This window comes from Metopolophium dirhodum, chromosome 1, assembly GCF_019925205.1.
Source record: "Metopolophium dirhodum isolate CAU chromosome 1, ASM1992520v1, whole genome shotgun sequence".
NCBI lineage: Eukaryota > Metazoa > Arthropoda > Insecta > Hemiptera > Aphididae > Metopolophium > Metopolophium dirhodum.
This window is the reverse complement of record NC_083560.1, coordinates 102255921-102278089: the sequence shown is the minus strand read 5'-3', so window position 1 is coordinate 102278089 and position 22169 is coordinate 102255921. Positions and strand designations below refer to the sequence as shown.

The following is a 22169-nucleotide window of genomic DNA, read 5'->3' as shown; positions in this document are numbered from 1 at the left end:
CTGCTGTACAGTAGGTTACAAGTGGGTCACTGTAATGGATGGTGTTAAATTTGAATTCAATGATATAATATCATTGTATAAGAAAAACGATTCTGAGCGAAAACAGTCAGTGAGCCTATGATATTACCAAGTATATTTGATGATATTATTGTGAATAAAGTAATTTATAAATAACCTATTTACGTGGAGCCTTGTTTTCAATTTTCAATCCTTAGCTATAAAAGTTGAACATTTTATAAATTTTTAACTACAAAATAATTATTAAATTATAAATTTGATAAATTCTGTCCAAATTTGATCTTTAAATGCTTATAAAAAAAAACTGTGCCTATGTATTTTCAATATTTTTCAACTGCTATTGTAAAAATATATCAGGAGTCTTGTATTAAATTTTTACACTTTTTGGCCCAACAGATAAAACTTTATTGATATTTATAGAAAAAAAAACTAAAAAAATTGAAAACTGAAAATGCCCGTAAACAGCTCAAAAAGTGTCAAAATATTTTCAAAATTGTATGGTGTATAGGAAATGCTAATATAAACATTCAGTGAAATTTTCATGTATCTACAGTTATTCGTTTTTGAATTACAAGAAAATAAGGAAATCGGTACATGAGAAATCGAGTGAATATCTAATGTTGTAAAAATATGAATTTAAAACGCTCATAAAAATTTAATTTGACTTTCTTGTAGACATTTTTTTTTTTGATAAAGTTAGACAAACTTATGAGGAATCTTGTATTAGATTTTAAAATCTTAGATTTAAAAAGAAAATTTTTTATGAATTTCTAACTCAAAATAATTTGCAAATTTTCGTGATTTTTCCGTATTTTTTCAAGATTTGAACTTTAAACGTGTATAAAAAAAAACTGTGACTAAGGATTTTTAATTTTTTTCATCTGCCTTTGAAACAATAACCTAGGAGCCTTCTATTAAATTTTCAAGCTTTTTTACCCTACAAATAAAATTTTATTGATATTTATAGAAAAAAAATTTAAAAAAACTGAAAACTGACAATGTCGGTAAACAGTTCAAAAAAAGTCAAATTATTTTCAAAATTGTAATGTGTATAGAAAATGCAAATATAAACAACCAGTGAAAATTTCATGCATCTACGGTCATTTGTTTTAGAGTTACACCAATAACCAAAATCGATTTTGTTAAAAATCGATTTTGCGTAAAAATTCCCGTTTTTCCTTAATTTTTCTTTTGTTTTTCACATCGCTTTTGAAAACTACTGGGAAATTAAAATTTTGACCTCCCCAATGCACCAACGATATTCACTTTCCCATCGAACAAGATACTGAAGTCGAAAATCGAAGCATTATTTCGACTACTTATCGTGTACACAGACACAAAAATAAAAAAATAAAAAAAAAAATAAAAAAAAAAAAAAATAAAAAAAAAAACACACATCATTGTAAAATCAATACATTCATCGTTTCACTCAGAATCTAAAATGTAGAATGTAAGAAATTTACATATAACACCGTTTAACGATATTATTTTGTTTTCATAATTTTATTATTCGATGTAGGTACCTATAATCGCGGAATCAATTTCGCGTGGATTCACGGGCAACGCACGTAACAATGTCATATAATACGAGGCACTAAAAATAAAAATAAGACATAAGCATCTAAATATTATAATGTTTTTATTTTAATTATTTAATTTACTATATTGTACACTGTAGGTGGTGCATTCAAAATTAAACTGTACATGAATGTTAATGTTATTTCGAAAATAATTTCCATTTTAATTTTAAATGTTAACCTTCATACATTCGCTTTCTAATTAATAAAATATATTTAATTTCTAGGTAATTTGTCTAGATAATAATATGATTCAAAACCATTTTTACATAGGTCGATAATTTTTTCCTAATTTTAATATTTCATGGTAAATATTCTCACATAAAATTTGAAACTCACTGTATGTAAATTGCTATTGTTAATGTGTTATCATTTATTTTTTAGCTCCGATTTTAACTTCCTAATTTGGAAATGTAGAGCAAATTAATTGTCTGAATCAAAAAATATTTATAACAAAATATTAAATTGTAATTAACAATCTATGACTGACGTAACATTTAAGTATTCTAAACCATCCACTAATAACCATAAAAAATACATTTTTAAAAACTTTAAATTAGGTACTTTAAATTACTCACAACTATACGTTAACTTTTCATTTAAAATCAAATATTGACAGACTATAACTATTGACCTAAAATTCCTAAAATTATCTATCATAATTTTAAATTTGTTTGTTCGTTGATTAATATTATACTATATTTATAATATAGGTTCAACAAGTAAGCTGGAACAAAATATGGATATAATATTAAAAATACAAATTTAGAGTTTTCTTCTGATTTTAGTTTGAATCAAGGTAATCAAATGCATTATACTTTTTATATTATATATTATTATTGTTTAATTTGTATTTACATCAAGTATGATCTACTTTTGTATTATCATTACTCTTCTTTGAATCGATTAGTTTCTTCAATACGTCACTGCAGTTTTTTGCCGTTACATCCCAATTTTGTACTGAGGCTGTAGAATTGTATAATTGTAGAAATTCCAACACGATTCCGTTCGACCAGCCAAAACCATCTTGGATTTTATATTCTCCCGAACTTTTTCCTATTTCACCGCCTGCATCCACTCGGTACTGTCAAAACATTTGGCGAATTAGTATACACGATAACCAACGACAATATGATTTATTTAAATAGGTCTGCAGATATAGTAACAAGTATTAAAAAATGTAAAGTCTACCAGGGGCTAAAATACTATGTCCCCTGAATGATAAATCTGTGTCCCAAGTTGTATAACGTGTTTTTTTAGTTTTGTAGAAATAACAAACATTAATTATTTAATATTTTAATTTACTAATTACCTATTCTGTTAACTTAAGTTAACTACCTACTTATTTTATTTCTATACTATGGACAAGTTTGTTATAAAAAAAAAGAAGAAATGATAATGGGGAATTCAAAGTATTCTAAACTGTGTCTATTGAAATACAATATTGTTTACAGTAATACCTACTGAAAAGTTAACTAGTAGGTGAATCGTAATTTATAGAATATTTTAATAATATTATATAATTAGGTATAGGTACTATAGCATATTATAAATATGTATCGTTGTTTATTTTAAGTCTAAAATATGTTAAAATATTAAAAAAATTAAAGTTTAAACTGATGATTCTAATCATAAATAGGATTTTATAGAAATAGATAGTTATTTTGTTTTATAATAATAATTATAAAAGTTACCTCGATAACACACTTACATGGTAAGTGGTATATAAAAGTAGTGGGAGGGGGGATTTTGTGTGTTTCAACCCTCAAAGGTTTTTTTTGATATAGAAAACTGTCAAAGCCCAAATGTAACAGTGAAATTAATAAGTGCGTGGTGTGTCCACTGAAATCAGATGTATTATAGACCCTACAGTCTACAATTCACCCGAAACCTGCCTATCAGTTAAACCACCTATACCATGTTCAATTACTGTCCTACAGGCCAATTGATATGTTTGTGCACACATTTTTTTAGCAACTTTAAGCATTTGCCTCAAATAGTTATACCCTTATGATGGTTATGATGGTTATGTACGTTGTGAATTATTAATAAAAATTGATAGTCAAAAACAGCCTAATGAAATGTACCTATATTTATAATAAATTAAAATAATATTGTTTACACTGCACAGTATCCCCTTTCTACCCTATAAATTGTTTTATTCAGCTGTTTCATCAAATCGGACTTACTTTTTCATACATCTTAGAAGTGTTGTAAAATGGAACATAATTTGTGCATAACCATTTGGACGCTAGTTCTGACGCAATTTTTTTCGCGTCTTTATGACCAGTGCTCTCTAACGCCATAACTGTGATGTATTGGAGTGGGGGCCAAGCATTCGGCTGGTCCCACTGTTCATCCGATTTGCTAAGTGTGGTTGGTATGCCCCCAGGAGTCTTCAGTACATCCGCTTGGTTCAAATAGTCAAGCACTCTTGTGACGAAGTATTCGGTTTGATTTTTCGCATAACACCCAGTCCATAATGGTGATATGTTTGTAGGATAAAAATATTTACGTTTGACATTATTAATTATATCAAAGTCTAACCATGCTCCGACTTCTTCATCCCAAAGAACAGCTGTCACTGCTTCGTTCCATTCCAAAGAAATGTTTTCGTATTTCAAAGCCTTTACAGTGTTATTCATCTCTCGGTAAAAATCACTCAATATTTTTGCATTCCAAAACATTAAGGCATTTAACTCTACAGGGACAATTGACCTCGTTTTTGTATTTGTGATGTCTCCTGCAATCATACAATGACATCAGTTATTGTATGCAACTTTTTTGACCACATCATAACCTAAGACAATACCTATTATCCGATTTAGTGACATTTTATCTCACTCCCCTTTCCCATTTTATAATGATACACACATAAAATATATTTACATATTTAATACATCGCTCGTTTACCATTGAGTTCAAATATTACATTTTTTAATGTAAATTAGATAAAAAAAATAAAAATAAAAATTATAGGGTAACAAAATTAAATCATTTTCCAACCGATGTGGGGAATATTAAAATCATATATTATCTTGATCAGAAATGAAGTACTTTATTATATTTTATATCATTGACACGTCGTATACTATCAAATTCGGGATCAAGTTTTAATTATGTGTATGACAGATAAAAGTAAAATAAAACTAATATTATGCTTCATATTATTCGTTGTGGACATGTTTCTAGAAAAAATATAATAAATAAAACCTTTACCAGTTGAGTATAATAAACGTGATAATACATTTTAGGTACACATCATTTATGACATAGACTTTAGAAAGTATAACTATAAGTTAAGCCTACTGTAATTCGAATAAATTTTCATACTCTATACATTAAATATATAGTGAATGAAACTATGTTGAAATAGTGCACGAAAAGAGAAAAATATTGGTAATAATGGTAATATTTATAATTGTAATAATGACCACATCATATATAGACATAACATTCTGACATTATATTCTTAATATCTTAGTATTTACGATAGTTCTTTATATAATTGACATTTTATCATATACAATGCAGTATTGTAGTTTTGTCGGTACCTACTAATCAATACTTTAAGCTTTGTTTAAACTTATAAAACAGTCTTAAACCAATAAATTGATTTTATTTTAACAAATAAATTAGATGAAAATATATACCGATGTTAACAAAAATAATACAACCATCCACCGTGATCCTATATTCGTGATATAATTGGTGACTAACAAGCTGCTTAATAAGCTTTAGTTAAAAATATTGTAATATACAGAAAAGCCTATTGAAGGCGACGAAAAATGTATAAGCTATGCTTTACATTTTATTTATGACGCGCAATTATATATATTATATACATTTTTATCCAAGCTTAATTCGTCATCTGCGTTAATTTACATGCCAACTTCACTCCCATTTTTAGAAAATTTAAAAATGTTCAGAAATACAACTATATATACCTACAAGTTTTATAATATATTTTATCATTAAAATTGTTCATTAAATTAGTGATATCTTATTATTTTTTAAAACACATGATATTTTTGAAATAAAATAAACTGAATTATAGACAAATATTTTTATTTCTATACTTTTTGTTTATATTTTCTCCCACTAAAACGCTTTAAATAAATTAAGGAAAAGTGGTCTTAAAAAGAAAAACTTTTTCGTAAAGACTGAAGAGTATATATTTTGTTTCAAATTTCATAATGTTTAAGTAGTTTTTATCGTAGTAGGTATATATTAGCAAGGCTGGGGATTTACGAGTTAAAGTTAAAATTAAGTTAAAACGTGAAGTTAATTTTAATTAAATTAATTAACTTGTTAATTTTTTTTTTCAAATTAACTTTTAACTTAATAAGTTACTTTTTTTCAAGATTAACGTGTTAATTTCAAGTTAATTTTATTTCAAAAGTATCTAAATTAAGTTAATTTTTGTTCGAAGAATAATGACAATTTTGAATGGGTTTTTACTTTGATGTATCATTTTAAATTCTAATAAAGCATATTATGTGTCTGGAATTTTTTATTTTTGATTAGCAAATTTTAACTTTACACTTCGCTAAGTTTTTTTTTTCAAAGTTAACTTTTAACTTAATGAGTTAACGAAAAAAATACGAGTAACTTTTAACTAATCCATCTCAATTTAAATCCCATTGAAGTAATATTAACATTATGTAACTACATTAAGAACCGCTACAAAGATATTTGTTATCTCCATCTTACAAGTATGTAGGTAAAATTTCAAATTTACGCTCAGCAGATCACATGAGTTATTTAAATTTTATATATATATTTATAAATATATATTCAGTTTTCAAGTGAGTTATAAGCATTTATAATTTACACCATCTTATATACGCATAACTTGTTAAAAAAATTAACCATCTTAAAAACCTACACACAAACACAGATAATATTCTTTCCATCAAGTTTAATAGTAGGTCAGTCACCCTTATTTTTAAACTAACGAAGCTAAACGTGATCTGCTTACGCACTTTTAAGACGGAAACAACAAATGGCTGTGTAGCTGTGTGAGACTCAATATCTCAAACTTATTTCTGTTTCCTCCGAGTTTGACCATAACGAGATTTATACAATCTACACACTTACCGCTATATATAGCTTCAACTCATCAAGTTAAGTTAATTTAAGAAGATGTAAGTAAAGTAAAGCTAAAAACAACTAATATATTTTTTGGACGATTTTGGATTTTAGACGAATTAACTTAGATGAAATTAATTTAAATCATAATGTACTTATGATTTGGGCCCATATAATATGAGACATAGCCGCAAGTAGTATTTACAGAGAATTTAGGGCCGGTAGTTGACAAATCAACTATTCACTTAACTATTCCCCCAATAATTAAATAAGTGGTCAGCTAAAATAGTATAATTATAACTGAACCTACAAGTTATAGTACTTAGTTATATTAATATATTTTATAATTTTCCATTTTGGATAATATTTTCGATTTAAATATCTACATATTTTTAAATATTATTTTCCTATTAGTAAATTTTAATTTTAATCATTCCAAGTAATGTGTGTGTGTGTAATATGTGTGTAATGGCGACAAGAACACTACCTAATTAATATTTATAGGTACACGAATACGCAGTAGGTACATATTAGATCCATATTATAATGTACGAAATCGGAAATTGTATTATATGACTATACATTTTAATTATTATTATATTACATTTTTATATCAATAAATAATAATAATATATAAGTATATGTCCAATGTTGTATTGAATAATCTGTGTTAGACCTATGTTCATAATTTTACAACTATTATTTAAATAATAAATATAATAGGCGGCCAAAGTTATAAGCTACCTATTTTGTTTGTCTCATGAACCAGCTAGGATCATAAATTAGTAACACCCACTATATAGTCACTACCCTGCAACTCGTACTATTGTAAATTAACTTACCTATACGACTATATTATACTATACATACCTAATATATAGTAATACCTATTATATATCAATAGAAAATAATTATAAATCTGCACAAATCATTAATATTCTTGGACATTTTTATGAATTATAATATTTCATAACGCAACAAAATTATAAATAAATGGTTAGTATACAATTAATAATTTAAAACAATTAATTAATAAAATAAGCTCGAAGGTAATACGTCAAATTTGTTAAGAACACAACAGTTAAGTTAAAAATTAGTTACAACAAAAATTAACGAATTATTTAACTTCGTTACTATTAACTTAAAATTTTAACTTAATTTTAATTTTTAACTCGTTAAAGTCTTGCCTATAGGCTATAATATGTAATATGATGCTTGGTACGATTTTTAAACTATAGTTGATATACTATATAAAAATATCATTATTTTATTCAAAAGGATTTAGATTTCTATTTATAAAACCCACCTACTCAACAATTTCAAATACGTATATTTCTATAAAAGTAATGTAAATACAAAATTAACAATTTTAAAACCAACATGCATTTTTAATTTATAATATTTAGGTAGTTTTTAAGTATTCCGATTGAATTAATGAATTTAACACTACATGCAAGATTTTTTATGTAAACTAGTTTGGATCAAATTTATTAAATAGTTATAATTAAGTAATAATATGTATAATAGGAAGGCCACAAATGCTCAAATAAAATTTGTAATTATATGAAAGAAAGAATACGATATAATGTTATTTAACATATTTATTCAGAGCTATACATCAAAGGTGATTTGAGAAATGTTCGGAAGTTAATTTGTTTGTGTCAAATGAACATACCAGGTAAGTATTTTTTAAGAAAATAACAAAACTGAGATTTTTTCGAACTTAAATCACTATTTAATAGTAGGTAGGTATTGCGAATAATTTTTCAAACTATAGATTTATTCTACAGGTACCTAACTATAATATTAATGTATTGTTATACACTACCTACACATTTTCCGCACACGCGTGGCAAAATAAAGTGTATTTTGTAAAATAATATTAATGATAGTAAGAATTAAAAAACATATATACATAATATTCGCTTGAGCTATAGATACAAGGAAAAATGTCCGGTAGAGTTATAAGTACATAGAAGTAAGTACGCTGAGCCCAAATCTATTGTTTTAAAATAAATGGCGTTTTTATTTTATTTTGTTGTTACTTTTACAGTATCTAACAGAGGAAACTTTTTTTACCGATAATTAAGCAAACGCAGAATGCACAATTCATTTTGAAAGATTTTAAGTGTCGTTGGAAACATTTATAATAAATACAAAAACTAGTAAGTTATTTACCTTTATTTGTTCCATTTAGGATGAACCAACGGCTCGAAAAGTCCCAACCCGATTCCGCTGCAGCCTTGATCTCGGAGTAAAAGTTTTCTCTTTCACTTTCAGTTTTAAAGAATTGTGCCCTCGTGATGTCTTCCCTGTTATACAAAACATATTTTGAAATGTATAGATATTTACTAATAACCCAAATTACATATGTATGATTCGTAGGCAAATAGGTAGTACCTAATATACACTGTGCCACAGAAAAATTAAATAATTTTAAAATCATAACAAAACGTGAATTATTAATTCCACCCATGCTAGTGTTCAATCAGAAATAATCAGTAACATCAATTAATATTTATAAGCCCATAAATTAAACTTGAGATAACTTCTATGAAATACAAAACTGTATTTACCTGTATGATTCGGGCCGTGGTCCTGTTGAATAATCCCTGTATACTGCAAGCGTGTAATTTTTTCCGTTTTTGCTAATTGTTACGTTGTGCTGTGTCATCCAGTACTGGAATTCAATTTCTAATGCATGAATATTTTCTATCACAAATGTCATGTCATTTGTTGCATCGACATAACTTTTGATCATGGGTGTAATCATAGGGGGCTGAGATCGCTTAGCATAGTAAATTCTACCTCCGTTTGGTACATGTCCAAACGTTTTAATCATTGAGATATAATTACTTATCATACCTTTTGCAGTTATATGCATTTCGCATATTAATAAGCCTCTAATTATCCAGAAAGAGTCCCAATAATATATTTCACGGAATCTACCACCTGGTATTATAAAGGGATTTGGAACGTAGATTAATGAATAATTCGTGGGTTTCAAGCGGACGTCATCTATGATCGTTCTACCGAGTTCTTTCCATATTAGATTTATTTCCTTAGCCCAGCCTTTTAAAACATTATCCTTAATGCTTTCAAGAAATTTTGGATTTTTGACCCAATCAGTAGGAATCCATTTTATTAATTCAGAATCTTCTTTCTCGAAACATGTGTTGATGGTTTCATTCAGTTTGTTAATGTTTGGCTCTTTGCTCCACTCTGTTGAATTGAAGAGTTGTTTAATAACATCATAGTTGCATTTAGTTTTCATGTCCACAAAAGTCTTAGAATCATGAAATAATCCAGACATCTGTACGGTATGCAGAATAGATCCTTGACAGAAAATTTTACTGAAACAAAAATATATTAATATAAATCATTAAATTAAATTAGAATGTTTTTAATTAATCTAATAGGTACTATTAATTTTATCTTAATAATATTCACTGTAACTAAATTTAAATGTCCTTTTTTCAAACTATTAACTACTTTTTTTTATATAAGATATAATATTGTGTCATTTTTGAAGATAATCCGTATTCTTAAAGTTTAAATTTAAGGTATCAAACATAAACTATAAATACAAATTACAAGTACACATTTCATTGAAGGTTTTATCAGGTATTTAATTTCTCAATTTAATAGATGTGAAAATATAAACATCCTTGCATAAAAGTAAGGTGAATTATTAAGATAACTAATTAATTGAAACCACGATTTTTTTCTCGATACATTTTGGTCAGATTAAAGCTTATCTATTTGATGTTTGACATAAAATTAGTAAATAGAACCAATTTTTTTTATTTCAATTATGTGATAGCTATGATTTTAATAAACATCGATATAGCATTATGTAAATTATCTAATGGGGGACGAGGTGGCGATCGGTCTAACGCGACGGATTCGGCATAGCCGGTCCGAGTTCGATCCTCGACCACCGGGTGGCATTTTTCTCCGTGCAAGTCACGGTGTCCGGAGAACAAGTGCCGCCATTCCCCACTCGGGCATGGCAGATACCTACGGGTGCCCAAATTGAAAATTCTGCCAAAACAAATCACGAGTAAACAAAACTACAGTACCCCCCCCCCCCCCTACAGTACCACAGGCTAATGACCTGAGTAGTCGAAGCCTTAACCCAAATAAAAAAAAAAATTTTAATTAATAAAGAGAAAATAGATTATGAGGATAAAAATCAATGTTTACTGTAGTTCTGAGATTATAAAATAAATGTTCTTAACTTATAAAATGATATATTAATTTAAATAAATATATTTGTATGTATTATATTTAAAAAAATTATTAGTATGGTCATATACACGCGTTTAGAATTGTTGACAATGTCGTATTTTCCATAACCCATTTATTGCCGAATTTCAAAATTCTTCTCATAAATCGTAAAGCTTAAAAATAAAACTAATAAATCTGTTCAATTTTACATTTTATTTTTTTTTGTGTTGGTAATTACCTCAAATAATAACATAAAGAGGTATATAATTATACATGTAGTACAAAAACTTTCAAAAACAAAGTGTATTTTGTTTAAAAAAATATCTGGAAAATCTAACTCAATATAGCATTTATGAATTTATGGGTGTAGCTGTGAAGGCTGTAGACCGCCTGAGTTTAATAGAACATGTTTAAAAAGTGTTTTATTTATGCATACCATTGCGTTATTTATTTCAATTATTATTTTATTATTACTCGTACTTAACTATATTTATCTGAAAAAAATTCCCCAAAAGCATGCCTAATAAATAATTAAAATATACCATAATATACCCAATATATCACCGTCTAAAACATGTTTTATTTATCTTAAGAGGATGTCAGCGCACTATTTGTTTTCTCTCTTTGACCCACGCACAACATAGACAAAACGCATTTGCGCAGAATCGTTTTTTCTAAATGTTTTCAACATTCCGAATGTTTTCAAGCAATCTTACAGTAAAATCACTCATTACAAAAATGATAGAGAATAATATTTTTGAGGGAATGTCATATCGATTTTAGATTGTATTGTTATTTGACTTTGTATTTGAGTTTCAAAATAAACAAAAAAATTTTGTAAATTTTAATGATGTTTTAATTGTTTTGAAACAATATTTAGAGAAAACGATATGACATTTCCTCAAAAATATTATTCTCTATCTTTTTTGTAATGGGTGATTTTACTCTAAGATTACCTAAAAACATGGAAAAAACGATTCTTCGCAAATGCGTTTTGTCTATGTTGCTTGTGGGCCAGAGAGAGAAAACCAATAGTGCGCTGACATCCTCTTAAACATTCAAGTTACTCTGTATTTTTTTGTTTGGGTGCATTATCATTCAAAAAATCAATGACAAGTGACAACTAAATGCGTTAAAGATAATAATATGATATAATCACATATAATATAGAGTATAGGAGTGTATCTAATATTATGGATCACTGCAATAGTATATGAAATAATATGATATATTTATATTATAGATAAATAGGTATAAATAAGTAGGTACCTACTATGTATAATCACGCATGATTTATAACGGAAAAAAGAAAATGTAAAATCTTAATTTATGCTATCACCATTCACCACAATAATGATAATAACAGGTCATAAAATACTTACAAGTATCCAATGTTCTACAAGCTTATTATTATTCTATAATGTGCACACGAGATATTCTACAACACACTCCGTGACTCCGAGGAATGGCCATATATAACATTGAACGTAATTTATAAAATTACTCATTATTAATAAATTTATATCATTGAGTTTAAATGCAGAATGATAATACACCTATTAGATTTTAAATTTTGTTTTAAATATTAAACAAGTTATATACCTAGATGGCTAGGTACGAGTAGAATTTATTCGTTTGTACCCATATTTTGTTATATGAGCGTCTAAAGATTAAATTATAAAGAAATTCGTCAATATTACAAAAAAATTTAATTATTTTGTTGTTAAAATTAATGTATACAAACTTAATTTGTGTAGGTAAGACATTAAAATTGAATACGGATTTCCTCATAGATAGTTCTTTCGAGGACTTGAAACTCTTACGTAGGTTCGTAATATCATTTGACTTAAGGTACACAATAATGGAATTAAAAAAATCATTAGATTAATTTTAAGCTAACTGTTACTTATTAATTATTTATTACTATACTAATTTAATACTATTTTAGTAAACCTTGCTAAAATTCAAAATAATTATTCAGTCATATTTCAGATTATTTTTTGATAATCATTATATTATTTTCAATACAATTAAAATCGAATAAATTGTTTATTTTATATTTTATTAGGTAAGAACCGTTCATTTTATAATTAATAGGTATTAAAATATACACATTTTTATTCATTTATCTGTATTTTTCAATACAATTATTATAAAAGTGTTTTTTATAAGACTGCTGTGCGCTGCAGTTCACATACGCGACCAGTATCAGTTCTTGCGAACCCATTAAAAATAAAAATATGTCCGTATACCAAATAACGTTTAATAAAAAAATTTGCGTCCGCTGTCAAAAAAAATTGAGTCTTTGACCTGGAAAATTTTAATTCTGTAAAAATCTTAAGGTTGACTGACATTAACTTCTAGAACTTAATCGAGGCGTGTTTTTAAATGTAAGTTTCTGACTTAGATAATATAGTTAAGTAAAAACAATAAGTGTACAATTTGCACATATTGTTTATTACGATATTTTTTTGACCGACTTTATAGGAACACCTTTAATAAAATACAATATCATTGAAAACATATAACGATATATTGCTGTAATATAATTTTAATTGTTATACTATATAGAGCAGTGGTTCTCAATTTATTTTTTACCGCGACCCAAATTTTCCCCGAAAAATTTTTCACGACCACGTTGGTTTTACTTTTCAAAAAGTGGTTATATAAAACAAAATTTGTTTATTACTTTTATTAGGTATTTATTATTTTATAGGTTTATAATCAATATATTTTTATAAAATAATGTACTTTTAATAATGAGGCGTAATAATACCCATCGTAATAAATAAATACATGACGAATTATTATTTATTACCCACGTAATTTTTGGTACTATATTACTATAATAATATAAGTTTATTTAATAACATAATAATATATTTAATATTAATTTAACATAAATTTCTTGGAATCTATACATATAATTCAAAAAATGTTCACGCCCCATCAAAAATTGACTGAAGACCTATAGTTTGAGAAACGCTGCTATAGAGTATACAATATAAATATATTCACATGAATAACAATTAGATATTTATGTTTAATTTTTTTTGTAAAGATTAATGCCGGATTGCATGAATAATGACTAAACTATTATTGAATTAAAATTGGGATAATTGTTATTTAAACATGATTTAGTGGCCCGTGCAGGTTAGTTGGTTAAATTTTATTGAACGATTAAATTAATCAATATTTCATGAAACCCAGCATAAGAGTTTTTAAAGTGTAATATAAAATTCACCTATCTATATTAAAACATAAGAAAGTAGCGAACATTTTTTAAAATATATTGTATTAAAAACCTTACCTAATTGTATTCTGAAACTTTTGAAACATATCAAACACTTGTCAACGTTGGTATATTATTTTATGTTTTTGTACTTCCGCGATGTTCAATTATTAATATTCTACATTTAAATACTTATGATTATTATTAGTTTTTATCTAGATTACCTATGTTGAAAATTATTTTTAATCTCACAAGCCTTAAAATCAAAATTGTTCTTAATAAATGTACGTATTCAAAAAACAAATATAATTTTTCAATTATATAATATATTTTATTAAGTTTTAACCATAGACAACCTAGCTCTATCACATAACGTCCAATTGTTTATAGAATGCAAATATTTCAAATTTTCTGCTCCGACAGTCTTAAGAGTAAAATATGATTTTTATTTTTATTTGTTATTGTTACACTTATTCAGGTGTTGATAAAATAAAATAAAATAATTTTTTTTTTTCAGAACTTGGCAATAAATTATTTTTGAATACAAACTATATATTATAAGCTATTATAAGTTTATTACTCATAGCTTATAAATGATAAATATTTAAAATTTTTACATTTGAACATGTGATAAATTTTATAATTATAGAATATCATTTAAGACGGGATTTTTTCACAAAAAAAAATTTTAAAAATGTATTTTATAAAAAATTCTAATTTTTTTTTTTTGTTTTATGACGATTTAACAACAATACATTTATTTAATTTTATATATCAAATTAACTTGTCTTAAGTAAACTGTAATTATTTATATCATTAAATAATTCAAGTATTATTTAAATTAACAATATTATTAATAAGTCCCGATTAACAAACCCGGTAAGTACCATGTCCATGGCGAAAAAATTATAATTGCCATTTATAACATGTATGGTACTTATACCACCAAAAACAAAAAGGATAAAAACTCTAACACAAAATTATTAGGTTTAAAAAATCTTAAAATTGCTCTCCTGTAAAATTTTTACGTTTGTGAATTACAACTGTTACGTCTTACCATCGATATGTGAATTGCTATTTGTACCAAATAAATTAAAATATAACAAAAATATAATTTAAGACCTATTTTACCTGTCACAAGCAGCAGTAGTTGAAACATTTGCCGAAGAACTCCAAGTTCCAAAAGTGAAAAAGACTTGGAATATTATAAAATATTTGGCGTCCATCATTTTGCAGCAGTGTGTACCTTATTTCTGTTGGCTTACTATGTTGACAACCGTGAAACTGACAGCTATCCACAACGTCGTGCGACGCTTTATATAATATGATACATTGATAGGTACCCCACTATATTGTCGTAACTTGAGGAATTCGGTGGGACAATTTTATTTTTTGTCATTCTAACCAAAGATTAGATTTACTATAGGTATCTGTAGTTTAACGTCATATCAGAGCTAAATTTTTAATATTATATTATATCTACATATTTGATAATAGGTAGGTACCAGAGGTGCCTGTATAAAAAAACAATGCTGTAATTTTATGTGGTATCTCCGTTAAAAACATATTTTTACCTATGACTTTAAGTTTTTACATATAGAGTTGTTGACCGAACGTGCTTATTCACATTTTTCGTATGATTGTAAATTTATTCAAATTCTTATTTCGAGAATTTTTTTTTAAATACTTACGAATTTTATACCATTTATAAAAGTTTCTTATGGCGGTAAAAGCTTCATTTTTTACAAATTAAAGCCACAATTTTACACCAAATGGTTGTGAAGCAGATAATTAAAAAAAATACATATGAATATAATTTAAAATATATAAGTAAACACTAGATGGACAGTAATACCTTTTATAATTTATATGTAGGTAATAATATAATATATAATAATCAATGGTACATACGTAATAACTATTAGTATACATAAGATACGAGAGACTTTAACGTAGTTAACTAATCTGCAGCCCCTTTATTTCGATCACTGTCCTCCAAGGGAGTCAAAATCGTAAGTTATCCCACTCAAATCCCCCTCTTTCCAAAATTATTCAAACACCATCTCTCCATCTTGAAATGTAATATACTAATATCTGTATAACTTAAAATATTAAATAAAAAATATGTGGATGACAAATTATAAAAAAACTTTTTTGGTTTTTAAACTTAAGTTTAGAACAACATATATCCCCGTAACCCCGTCCGTCCATTATTGACGGTAACTACAGTTACAATTGTTGATATTAAGATATTAATTTATTGTATAAGTATTTAATATAATATGTAGATTCATACTAGACAATTTAAATTATCGTACAAATATTATTAAGAAACGTGATATTTTAGTTCGTGGTTTTAATTTTTACAAAAAATATATATATAAAATATTTTAAATAAATATAATGTACTTTAAATGTGTTTTTTTTTAACAATACAGCAAATGTACCTAATATAATTTTTGAATCATAACTGAGATATTTTTTTAGATGTTTAAATATGCTTGTCAACTTCTCTTGGGTGCTACATTGCACTGGTTTCATATCTATGGACCTTCATAACAATAAAATTAATAATTTAAAATTTTTACAACCATATTTTTACTTAATCTGGTGTTGTATCAATCGTAGTATATTCATTGACAAATAGTTTTTAATTTTTGACATACAAATTGTTCTATTAAAATTCTTAATCAACTTAATCTAGAGTTCGAAATATCATGCCTAGTGAAATCAGGACAACAAATAGGCTTCGCTCCCACACCCTCATAAGTGATAAGCCGGATGGCTACTGACAATACACAAATAAATTCATATGATATTAAAATATTTTTACATGTAATTTAATTTAATATTCAATATTAAATCAATACTAATTTTCTATTAGCTACAGCAAATTTGTCAATAATTGTTTTTGTCCCCAAGCTATTCGTTACATCTCTTTCAATATTTATTATTGATAAATTTAAAAATCGATCTTATTTCATCGTGGTTCTCTGCCAAGTTTTTAATCTCCGCATTGATGAAAACGAACGTTTGCAGGTTTCCGAACTAACAGGTATTGTGAACGCTGCCTGTAGCAATTTATATGTATAGATTTGCGTACACATCTTCAGTGACTACTTGTTTAATATCATCGATATCAAAATTCTCTTTAACTTTAATCAGGCAATTCTTGGAAACAAGCATCTCTGATTTCTAATGTAATAAACACAATGCGTTTAACTCATGTATATTTTGTTTATGGAATGTGCAACATTGATAATAACTGAAATAATAATAATATTTGAATTTGAGATTATAGACGAATTGGAGGTTTTTTTTTATTTAGAAAAAAATGTATTAATTTCTATAATGAATAAAAAATGTGTAAGTCATAGCTTACTTTTTAATTTTTATTTGTACCTATTACGTGGAAGCTGGATAAATATTTGGGGGCCAAGCCCCCCCCCCCCCTAGCCTCCACCTAATTGCACCTATGAATATGTATTCTGTCATTAAATTAAATATATTCTATAATGAAAAACATACTCATAAAATTTTACACTTCCCTTCCATGTAGTATATCCGTAGAAAGTTTTTAATGTTAAAAGCCAAATATTCACAAAATACCTTGGTTGTATTATATGAGCGATGCATATTTTGTGAAATTAATGTTATTAAATTATAATAAAAATTTATTTTACCATTAAAAAGTAAACAATATACACTAAATTACGTTTTTACATAATTTTATCCATTGACCCTTAGTTTTATATTAATATACTCCTATTTTGTTTGTAAGATAAATTCATATTTTGAATAGTTCTGATTTTCCATGCACTTTTATCATAGATCTAATATTTAAAAAAAATCTTTTGAAATATATCTAGAAAAATAATTGCAGTTATTATTATATTATTGTACCTATGGCATGCCATATTATATTGCTATAAGTATTTTTAAAGTTGAACTTCTTTTCGTAGGTACCTGGGGAAAAAAATAACGCAACGGTTCAGTGTTACGTAAGTAAATAAGTAAGTCCATAGTCAATATCAGGGGTCACTAACTAGTTTCTACGGGGGTCCGTTTAGAAACTTACCAAACTTCCCACGGTCCAAAACATATTTAAATACCCAATGGCTTTTTTACACATTAACAATTAATTGACATTCTTCAGAGTTGTAACATAACGTAGTTTGGAAATTCTTAGATTTCGTTTATTTTGTACATACACGATAATGCAGCGGCACGAGCGTCTAACGTTAATAACGTACATATCAGTCGACTTCTCGGAATTATTTTTTGCACCTATAGGCTTTCAACGTAACGCTCGGTGAAGGAGACACGTATATAATATTATATATGTATATCATACTCACAATATCGGAAAATATTTTCATTCGTAATTTTGTTATATATTTTATAATTACGCAGCCATTAGGGTCCGTAAAAAATGTGTCTGGAGTCCGGATGCGGACCGTGGTCCACCAGTCAGTGATCTATATTGTAGAATATATCTATAGGAAATAATAAATATTAAATTTATTCACAATGATCATAATTCATTGGGCACATCCCATTATCGACCAAAATCATACTCTTCACTTTTCGGGTAATATAAAGAATTTAATATTTACTTTATGTGATATTACATTATAATATATAGAAATTATTAAAAAAATAAGTCGTACTTATACGATTTTTTTATTCTTATCATGGTACATATACCTGCACGGTAGTTCCCACCGCAATCATACTCGATGACCATCGATTAAATAATTAATGGCATCATTATAATATATGTATGTATTTTAGATTCTGGAGCGATGAATGTATTGGTTTTACAATGATGTGTGTTTTTTTATTTTTTTTTTATTTTTGTGTCTGTGTACACGATTAGTAGTTGAAATAATGCTTCGATTTTCAACTTCAGTATCTGTTTGATGAGAAAGTGAATCTAGTTGGTACTTTTCGGAGGTCAAAATTTAAAATTCCCAATATTTTTTCAAAAGCGCCCGGAAAAACAAAATAAAAATTAAGGAAAAACGGGAATTTTTACGCAAAATCGGTTTTTGACAAAATCGAATTTTAGTTTTTGGTGTAACTTTAAAACAAATGAAAGTATATACATGAATTTTTCACTGGTTGTTTATATTTGCATTTTCTATACACGATAAAATTTTCAAAATATTTTTATTTGTTTTAAACTGTTTAGAAACATTTTCTGGTTTCCAATTTTGTTAGTCTCTTTTTCTATGAATGTCAATAAAACTTTATTTGTTGGGTAAAAAAACTGGAAAATGTAATCCAAGGCTCCTACTATATTGTTACAATGACATTTGAAAAATATTAAAAATCCTTAGTCACAGTTTTTATTTATAAGCATTTAAAGTTCAAATATTGACAAAATACGAAAAAATCACGAAAATTAGCAAATTATTTTGAGTTGAAATTCATAAAAATTTTCCTTTTTAAATTTAAGTTTTGAAAATGTAATACAAGATTATCTATAAGTTTGTCTACCTTTATCAAAAAAAAAAAAAATGTCTACAAGAAAGTCAAATTAAATTTTTATGAGCGTTTAAATATTTATGACATTTAATATTTACTTGATTTGTCATGTAACGATTTTCTTATTTTGTTGTAATTAAAAAACGTATGACTATGGATACTTGAAAATTTCACTGAATGTTTATATTAGTATTTTCTATACACGATTAAATTTTGAAAATAATTTGACTCTTTTTGAGCTGTTTACTGATATTGTAAGTTTTCAATTTTTTTAGTTTTTTTTTCTAAAAATAAAATTGTATTTGTTGTGTAAAAAAGCGTGAAAATGTAATGCAAGGCTTCTGATATATTGTTACCATAGCAGTTGAAAAATCTTAAATATATAAAGGCACAATTTTTTTTTATAAGCATTTAAAGTTCAAACTTTGACAAAATTTATCAAATTTAAAGTTTAATAATTATTTTGTAGTTAAAAATGTATAAAATGTTCAACTTTTATAGCTAAGGATAGAAAATTTAAAACAAGGCTCCACGTAAATAGGTCAATATATAAATTTCTTAATACACAGTATAATTTCATCAAATATACTTAGTAATATCATAATAGGCTGACTGACCGATTTCGCTCAGAATCGTTTTTCTTATACAATGATATTATATCAGGTAGGTAGGTACCTATAGTCGTATACAATTATTCAAAAGTTTCGTATTATTGAATATAATTTCTTATTTAGGTTATATGGTATAAAAAAAGACAATATTTAACAGGTTATATTATCTACATAACATAATTGAATTGTGTATTAACGATTACTGATATCAATATGATAAATCGTATAAGAAAACCATACATACTAATATACTATTAATATCATTAATACATTTACAATTAATGTACTCAAATTTGTATGGTAATTTATACTTATGAGGATTCATGTAGTATTTAGGTGTGGGCATCCCGAGTACATCCGTGGTCTAATCGACAAATTATGAGGCAGTGCCCGAGTGTGTCCGTTGTCTTATCGACAAAATATATTGAATAGCCCGAGTGCGTCCTCGGTCCACAGCTATTATGATAAGTACTTATTTTAGATAAAGTAATCGACTAAAAACTTTTAAAACACCGGTCCAACTATCGAATATGATAGTTCAAATGTACAACTATAATACGTTATACCATCTAAGATTTTTGACAACAATTATACAAAAAGCACCAAAATTAAATTAAATGGGAATACTCTATTTGTAAAATTAAACTATATTGCTACACTAATTTAAAATTCAGTAAGTACCATCTACTGAAAAATCAATAAGTATGTATTATTTTATGCCAATATTTCATAAAATTGAAAAAAAAATTTTATACAATATGCAACTTGAAAGTCAAAAATTAAGAAATCAAAAAACTAATTTATTTCTTTTGGAGAGCAGTATATAGGTGTACAATTTTCAAAGAACATTCCGATTCATATACTATCATTGTAGAGTATTGTACTGATTATAGGTATCGCTCATATATAAATACATAAGTCATAAACTCATAAAACATAATAAAAATCGTAGGTAGGTACCTATAGTCTGTAGTATATTATACTATATACCTAATCATAATTTTGGTGATAATATATATTATTAATATACCTACTATATTTAAAATGAAAATACAATTATATTGTCACGCATTTTAATGTGTTCCTATATATAGCCTTGTAAAAAAAATATACTGGCATACATTTACTTATATACATATATTTGTTTATTATGAATATTGTAGATACCTTTAAAATATTGTTATAATATTTTGAACACAATTATAAAATGTAATGAATATAATATACCAATTCTATTTCGGTAAAAAACCTTAAAATATTTGGCTACTAATTGCCATCACTTGCGTCTTCATTTTTAAATTAGGCACAAAATGTATTGTTTGCAATAACGACGAGAGGTCCTAAGGTATATACAATAAGCACACGCTACATAATATACGTACCATCATGGCTAGGTATATATAAATTACGGTATACCTATATAATTACAACTAAAATAATATCAACGCGTATTTCGGTGAGCTAACTATTTTAGTCTCTTTTATTTTCTAATTTATATATTAACTAGCTCTCCGAGCGTCGCTGGGGGAGACCCCAAACCCCCCCCGAGTTGGCGAAGAGTTTTAACCGATGTCGGAAGCTGCAGTGGTCTTTAGGTCTGGCCGTCGGTCTATATGGTATGCAATCCGACTGCATAGGATCGCGGACAGCGTTATTTATTACTGTTACCAACAAGCAAAAATAAGTAATAAATTACGTGAAAAAAAATTTCAAAAATTTCGGGCATCCATGCAAATCATATAGCCAACGAATTTTTTTGGGTATCTAGCAGGTCAGTCACCTCGAATGACGTTCGCCGTAGTATATAGCTACACACAATGCAAACGATATACTACACAAACCAAAGAAACATATTGTATATACCTATCTATGATATATGAACTAATCAATACGTACATATCAATATAATATTACAGTTGT

General features: G+C 26.6%; 1 protein-coding gene across 1 annotated transcript; it reads right to left on the bottom strand.

Moving 5' to 3' along the window:
* Positions 1-3769: 3769 nt before the first annotated feature.
* LOC132937171 (trehalase-like) lies at positions 3770-15326 on the bottom strand. Its single transcript, XM_061003996.1, has 4 exons — positions 15280-15326; positions 9263-10039; positions 8865-8998; positions 3770-4338 (listed from the first exon to the last, which is right to left on the bottom strand). The coding sequence occupies exons 2-4, from the start codon at positions 9997-9999 to the stop codon at positions 3770-3772; spliced, it is 1440 nt and encodes a 479-aa protein (XP_060859979.1). The 5' UTR covers positions 10000-10039; positions 15280-15326.
* Between the last annotated feature and the right edge of the window lie 6843 nt (positions 15327-22169).

What these genes read in the sequence shown, in the direction of transcription:
- LOC132937171 (XM_061003996.1), bottom strand. Translation starts at nt 9,999, where the DNA reads ATGTCTGGATTATTTCATGATTCTAAGACTTTTGTGGACATGAAAACT. An exon ending in CCACGGCCCGAATCATACAG is followed by an intron (nt 8,999 to 9,262) that starts GTAAATACAGTT and finishes TTTGTATAACAG; the next exon opens with GGAAGACATCACGAGGGCAC. An exon ending in CCTAAATGGAACAAATAAAG is followed by an intron (nt 4,339 to 8,864) that starts GTAAATAACTTA and finishes GTATGATTGCAG; the next exon opens with GAGACATCACAAATACAAAA.